A 7,965-nucleotide genomic window follows, 5' to 3' on the forward strand; every position below is an offset into this window, starting at 1 on the left:
AACCCCTAACAGGATAAGTGGTCGAAAATAGATGGATGGGTGGAATTTCCGAGGATTTCTGCATGCACTACCTTCAAAGTATCAACAGAGTTTATTGTCTTTTTTTTTTCTTCTTGACTTGTCTTTATCATGTCATACCATGAACTCTCAAATCATGTAAGCATATATGTGTTACACCCCAGGAAGAAGAGCTGCCGTTATGCTGGCGCTAATGGACATTCTAATAAAGTATGATCTAATCTAACAAATAGCCTCATGTTCTAATGTAGTTTCTTATGATAACAATAAATAAGAGTACATTTATTGTCACTCCATGAGCTTCTGTGTGTAAATGTTTTCAAGTAGTCATCTGTTTCTTAATTTATCACTCTTTCTCAGCACACAGAGGTCACATTGTCCCTAAATATAAAAGCTGGGTCATACACACACATCCTGTGTCTCTGCTGTCTTATTTGGGTCTGTTAGCTGCACTTTCTCACTCATAGATTTTCCATGTAACATTGAGAAAGAGGAAGTGAGAAGGAAGGCTGAAAGCCCCACGAAGCCTGGTTGTCCACAGCAGCACTGAGAAGACAAGAGGAAGTGCAAGCAACAGCAAAGTTCACACGGAACGAGTCGATAATTTTCAGTGGTGGTAGGTAAGATCTTAACTTTATTAGTTTTTCTTTATTGTGAATAAGATTCTCAGACTTGCTAGATTCATCTCATAGAAATGTTAATCAACAGAGATATATTTTTAACATAACTATACAGGCCTCAGTCAACGCGAACGGTGTGCTAAATTGAAGTAAACACTGTGTAGAAATACTTGGTTTTTTTTAAATTAAAAACAAAACATGGGCAACCATCGATTAAAAACACAACTTGTTCAAAAAATTATTGAAAATATGTTGCTTTTCTCATTATAGTCACATATGTTGTAACTCCACAATTTGCCGTTTTTGTTCAATTTATTACAAAACGAACAAACTTGTTGATAGTTAAAGTGAAATTTTGGATTAGATTAGATTAGAATATCTTTATGTTGTTGGATAAATAAAATGTATTTAAAAAGTTTCTGCTTTTGAGTGGAAACAGGAAATGAGACACAGCAGAGCATGACAAGTGACAAGTGTGACCATGATGTTTTGTCAGCGTTAAGACACACACACACACACACACACACCCATTCACACTCACGCACACTTAACACAACTGTTCAGAGCAAAACAGACTTGCTTGTAAGTTCTATCTTCTCACCTCACTGTGACCAGATGAAACGATGTTTCAATGCCTGTTCATATCTTGTCACAGGTCTCATCAGAGGTGTTTATGATGGCTCACAGATGCCTCAAGTGTTTGAAGTACACTATGTGTGCTGCCAACTTCCTTTGTTTTGTACGTATCTCTCTCTCTCTCTATCTATCTATCTATCTATCTAAAACTTATAAAAACTTGTCTGTACACTGTCTGTACACATCAACAATTGTCTAAAAATTGGAAAAAACATGGAATCAAAAAAAAATTGTGTCAACAACTGTCACCAGTTTTTGAAAAACACATATTGACATAGAAATATACCACTGAGCTACATGTCAACAAGCTTTTGAAGTGGAAAGTTACAAATTCTCCCATCATGCAGTTCAACCAAATGTTTTGAGGATTTTTTTTGATACGTGACTGTGGTTTCTGATGAGCATAGAATTATATGTCTGCATGGGATTTTAACAAAACATCATCATTAATGTTAACGATTATTACTTTTCTCTGACAGAAGTGTATGTTGCACTCAACGACTGGTGAAAAGCCTTTTAAAACTTTTTTTACAGCTTCAGTTTTCAGTGACATTTTGGAGATATTATTTGAAAAAAAAAGCCTTTAAAACCCACTGGCAGGTTTTAGGTGTCAGAGAGTTAAATGGAATGTTTATTATTCTTATTATATAATTACTTTATTGTTCTTTTAAGCCCCAGTGTACATGATGCATGAGTCATTTGAGATAATTGACGAGAAAATGTTCTTCTGTGACAGTGCAGTCTATTAAAGTGTCATTTCATATGTTAACATCACACTTTGCTGTTGAACACAACAACCAGAGGAAGTGACTGAGCGTATCTCCTCAGTCAGTGTTGAGCCCTGAGAGCAGGCGTGTGTTGTCTCCTGTCAGATATGCGGAATAGCCGTGCTGAGCTTCGGCATTTACATGATGGTCAACTTCAAGCTGGCAGCTCTCACACCATCCTTGGCTAAATTCGGCCTGGTCAACATGCTGCTGATCAGTGGTATCGTCATCACCTGCGTTTCCTTCCTGGGTTTCCTGGGAGCTCTGAAAGAGAACCGTTGTCTCCTGCTGACGGTAAAACACAAACACACACACACACACACACACACACACACACACACACACACACACACACACAAACAAATGTATCCACAGACACAGACCGGATTTTACTTATATAAGGGTTGGGTTTTCTGAAATTTTCAAGCCCACCAAGGGTCAATTTGCCCAGGAGAGAATCCATTGAGTTGCTCTTTATCTTTATTTTCATGAAAAGAAAAGCTGGACTGGAGCATGATTGGTTTCTGCATGTGAAACATCAGAGACAAGTCCTTCCCAGTTAACAGAAGTTAAGTTTTCAGTGTGTTTGTTTGACCAATTTGAACATTTCATCAGATTTGTGCTAAAGCAAGGCCCATGTGAATTCAAATGTTCATTTATAGATAAATGGATTGATAATGTGACTTCAAAAAACTGGAAAGTTCCTGTCAGTGTGACATGAGGCGAGATATTTATGGTGGCAAGCCTCCTACAAACTGCTCGTCTAACAGAACCAGCACCTCAAAATTTAATGTTTTTTCTCATTTCTTCAGATTTATTGTCATTGCAAGTCAGTTCATTGTAACTGATCAGAAAAATAGACAAGATGGCCATACTGTAGATGTTTGCAAAACGGTTACCGTTATTCAGGGCCAGCCTTCGTGCTTTAGTGAGCCTAAACAAGATTTAGTTTGCAGCTTCACGCAGTAAGAAACAGATGAACTGATTCACTACCACCCATTCATATACTTTAATCCTTTGTTCTTTATTGCGTCTCTTATTTCTTCTTTTTAACAGCCATTTTTTGTGGTGACACCTGGTTTATTATTCAGTTGCACAAGATTTATGTCCAGATTCATACTCTCAACAACAACAACACAGAGACAACACTGACACCATCACCACATGATAATATAAGTTACATTGCTCAAGCTACAAAATCACTTCGATGCTTGTACACGCGCCCCTCAACATCTTCAGAGAGTTTGTACACCAGGGCCCGGGCTTCATGATAACAACAACTACGCACATAGAACATGGTAAATAATCCAGTGCCAGTAAGTATCTGGTAAATTTAATTTGTACACTTTCGTATAGTAACAGAATCAACACCTCACAGCATTCAGGCCCAAATTAGTCAATTTATAGATTACGTTCAATCATAGAATAATTATTTTGGCCCGATTATTTAAAGATGTTCCAACAGTTTTTTTGTCTATCCATCCATCCATCCATTTTCTACCGCTTATCCTGTTAAGGGTCGTGGGGGGGCTGGAGCCTATACCAGCAGCCTTCGGGCCAAGAGGTGGAGTTCACCCTGGACAGGTCGCCAGTCCATCTCAGGACCAACACATAGAGACAGACAACCATTCACACTCACATTCACACCTACAGTCAATTTAGAGTATCAATCAGCCTCGTCCCCTCTTGATGTCTTTGGACTGTGAGAAGAAGCTGGAGTACCAGAGAGAACCCACACAGGCACAGGGAGAACATGCAGACTCCACACAGAAAGATCCCATGCTCAGGTCAGGCTCGAACCCGGAACCTTCTTGCTGTGACACCACTGTCACTGTCGCCTCTTGCTGTGAGGCGACAGTGTGAACCACTACACCACCGTGCTGCCCTTTTTTTTTTGTGTCTATGATTATCGTAGAAATCTGATGTTTTAACAGCCTTTACCTCCTCTAATATCTCTATCATGTGGTCTTATCACATAATTGGAGAATTTATTTCCTCTCGATTTATAGTTTTTCCTGGTGCTGTTCCTCCTGATGCTGGTGGAGCTGACTGCCGCCTGCTTGCTTCTCATGTATCAGGGCATGGTAAGGTCATGTCTGTCACACATATACACACAAAGACTATAAACACTGAATAATCTGCTCACTGCCTCGCAATTTAGATCGGTGAGTGGGTTGGAAAAGATCTCAAAACTGGTTTGGAAACAGAAAAAGGACAGACTGGAAATTCAAGTGAATTGCGAAGCGAGTGGGATCTGGTTCAGACAACAGTGAGTGTACACACACACACACACACACACACACACACACACACACACACACACACACACACACACACACACGTTACTGTGAAGCAATCCGCAATCTTGCACTCCTGTTCCTGTGATGTGTTCGAGTTTATTTTTCTTATCTGAATGATTTCTCTCAGTTTGATTGCTGTGGAGTCTATAATCGAACAGATTGGGGGGACAAAGTGCCTGAGTCCTGCTGCTACAATAAATGTCAGAATCCGCTGCAGTACAGGAAAATGGTACCCACACACACACACACACACACACACACACACACACACACACACACACACACACACACTGATAGCAGCTTGGCCTTTGTGACTGTTTGTACTGTAGCAGTTCATCCTGAATGTATCTTCTTGGTTTCCAGGGTTGTTTGGTGAAGATGAACAGCTGGTTTGAGAATAATTTCCTGAACACTGGGATCTCTGTCATTGTCCTCTGCATTATTGAGGTAAAGACAAATGAAAGACTTGCTTTATCAAATACATGACAAGAAATATACTCAAAAGAGCATAAAGACCAGGAGCCCACCCAACTGCAATCATTTGTCTAAAAAAAAAAAGCAACCTCTAAAAGAGCTCGAAAATTTCTGTTTTTTTGTTTTGTTTTTTTTAAATATATATAAGGGTGAGTCATTTATTTATTTTCCTGAGTGGCAAATAACTATGATTCAAAATGTCAAATTTGGATCACTCCCAGAATGTAAGTGACACTTACATGGGCACAATTTTATGAATGTCGGTCCATACCGAAAGGCAGATGGTCAAATGGTACCAGTTACAAAACCTTTTTGACAGTGAATGACACAACAAAAGCTGCAAGGAAAACAGCTTTTGTTAACTTCTCCATCGAAGCGTCGAGACACATGAATTAGACTTTGGGGTGTGGGAGGAAACGGTTGAGATGCTCATGCAAAGCTAGACCTGAAAATGAAAGCCAAAGTCACCACAAAAAGCTCCAGAATACATAAGCGGCGCGCTGCCATCATCGCTTCATACTGAAAACAGCTGAATGCCCAGTGTCACGTCTTTAATCAGTATTTTGCTTTATTCTTTTTGGTCTTGATATTCTCATATCCCTTCTAAACCTGGTCTCCAGCAGCAGAAAAGTACTGAAAACACACAAGACTGCTTTATATCTTTATATGTTCTGCTGCTTCTGGTCACAATCTCAGTCACAACTACAGTTTTAGGCAACAAATACAGTTATAAATACTGTTTACTCAAATTATTTTAGAAAAACTCACTATTGCTGTCCGTAGCAGCTATTTGGTTCATTTTTCTGTGGAGCTAATCTCACAGATGTTTGTCCTAATTCTTAAAACTCAAGCTTAGTGTCTGGACCGTATGCCTGTTGTTTGTCACTAGTTTACAGAGCCACTAGCTAGGAAAGCGTTAGCTAGCTAGTTCCAGAGTCAGCATACAGTAGAATTGGTCTTTACATCAGAAGGTTGTCACGGAAAAAAATTCTGAATAAATATGTCTGCTGAAGTATCAGAGATGCAAACAACAAGTTTAGCTGTAGCATCGATATATTCAAATTAGTCAAGTGGCCAACATCATCAAGGTCGGACCCTCCCTCTTATAACATCGAGGTCATGGACTCAACATGTCCAAGCATAAACACTACCATTCAAAAGTTTGGACACACCTTCTCATTTAATGTTTTTTCTTTATTTTCATGACTTTTTACATTGTAGATTCTAACTGAAGGCATCGAAACTATGAATGAACACCAATGGAAATATGTCGTGGACAAAAAAAGTGTAAAATAACTCAAAACATGTATACATTTTAGATTCTTCAAAATAAACCCCCTTTTCTTTGATGACTTGCTTTGTACACTCAAAAGCAAAAGGGCCAATAAGTGCTCAGCGTCTCTGGGAGCTCCTTCAAGACCGTTGGAAACCATTTCAGGTGACGGCCTCGTGGAGCTCATCGAGAGAAGGCCAGGGGTTTGCAGCGCTGTCAACAAGGCAAAGAGTGGCTACTTCGAGGAATCTAATATAAAACATATTTACAGTTATCTAACCATTGTTTCTTTGCTACATAATTCGATATATCTTGCTTTATGTATTGGATGTCTTCAGTATATATCGACAACGTAGAAAGTAGTAAAAATAATTTTAAAAACATCGAATGAGAAGGTGTGTCCAAACTTTTTTTTTTCTTACAAAAATAAAGCCTTTAATTTAAGATTTCTGTCCATGCATCAGCTGACATATATTTATTTTTTTTAAACCTGTCCTGTTCAGCAGCTGAGGCAAGCAGTATAGGTGTTCCTGGTGCCTTGTTGTACTGAAGCAGTTTTACTCTGCAAAGGAGGAATCTGATAAACTCCTCCTATCGCCATTTGTGTATAATTTTATTAGGAATGGTATTGGTTCATTGATAAAGCTACTGGACTGAGGCTCAGGAGTGGACAGGAAGAGACAACAGGGACAGGACAGCGTGTGTCCAAAATTTTGACTGGTAGTGTACCCCCAAAAATGAGTTTAACCAAGGCATTAAAAACTACATAATATACCAGAAACTACAGCCTTTAAAATATCTGTATACTTAGTACCATCCATCCATCCGTCCGTCCGTCCATCCATCCGTTTTCTTCCGCATATCCTGTTAAGGGTCGTGGGAGGGCTGGAGCCTATCCCAGTGGCTTTCAGGCAAGAGGCAGGGTTCACCCTGGACAGGTCTCCAGTCCATCACAGGGCCAACACATCGAGACAGACAACCATTCACACTCACAGCCACACCTACGGTCAATTTAGAGTATCCACTTAGTTTAGCCCCCAATTGCATGTCTTTGGACTGTGGGAGGAAGCCGGAGTTACTTCGTACCAGTGAACGTTTAATTTCTATGAATATGCTTATTTTGCATATCAACAAAAATGTTGTGAAATCCTGATAATTTTTTTCCATGATAAATGACCTGAAACATTATTTTACAGTAAATTCAGTTCCTTCTTTTTTTTTTTGCACAGGTCCTGGGAATGTGCTTCGCTATGACTCTCTTCTGCCATATCAGTCGATCTGGACTGGGCTACAAGTTATAGACCAGAGAACTATATATATACATATACATATATACATATACATATACATATACATATATATATATATATATATATATATATATACACATATACATATATATATACATATATATATATATACATATATATATACATATACATATATATATACATATATATATATATATACATATATATATATATATATACTGTATGTGTATCATTTCTTGCTATTTTAGAGGCATTACACTTGTACAGTTCTTTGTCGTGTGATTTACAGCATCTATGAAAGAGTGAGACAAAAATTATTCTATGAAAATGACTGAAATTTGAACAGATGTGTGTTGATGGAATTTCGGACTTGCTAATGCATTACCGGTATGTATAATTGTGGTCTTAAATGTATTAAAGTAAGTTTGGTATGCAATATTATACACCTACTCAAATACTTTCACAGACAATCAACCAATAAACTAATATTTGTCATCGTGTGACAACAACTATCTTCCATTTTGACTGACTGCGATCAACACGTCCTCTCTGACTTCTGTGGTTGGTTGAGGCGTAAATAACCACTTCCTCTTACCATCAACCAGC

At 38.5% G+C, this 7,965-nt stretch overlaps 1 protein-coding gene across 2 annotated transcripts; it reads left to right on the top strand.

The window, feature by feature from the left end:
• The first annotated feature begins 490 nt into the window (after positions 1 to 490).
• LOC147260484 (leukocyte surface antigen CD53-like) lies at positions 491 to 7,852 on the top strand. Of its 2 annotated transcripts, none has more exons than XM_086207088.1 (8): positions 491 to 634; positions 1,294 to 1,377; positions 2,147 to 2,335; positions 4,051 to 4,125; positions 4,203 to 4,310; positions 4,469 to 4,570; positions 4,705 to 4,788; positions 7,318 to 7,851. In XM_086207088.1, the coding sequence occupies exons 2-8, from the start codon at positions 1,312 to 1,314 to the stop codon at positions 7,387 to 7,389; spliced, it is 696 nt and encodes a 231-aa protein (XP_086063214.1). In that variant the 5' UTR covers positions 491 to 634; positions 1,294 to 1,311; the 3' UTR covers positions 7,390 to 7,851. The 2 variants fall into 2 exon arrangements, with proteins under 2 accessions (XP_086063214.1, XP_086063215.1); XM_086207089.1 differs by having other exon boundaries at positions 513 to 638; positions 7,318 to 7,852.
• The last annotated feature ends 113 nt before the right edge of the window (positions 7,853 to 7,965 follow it).

The sequence above is a fragment of the Aulostomus chinensis genome, chromosome 6, assembly GCF_037954235.1.
Source record: "Aulostomus chinensis isolate RoL2024-O1b breed Wild chromosome 6, RoL_Achi_v1.0, whole genome shotgun sequence".
Classification (NCBI taxonomy): domain Eukaryota; kingdom Metazoa; phylum Chordata; class Actinopteri; order Syngnathiformes; family Aulostomidae; genus Aulostomus; species Aulostomus chinensis.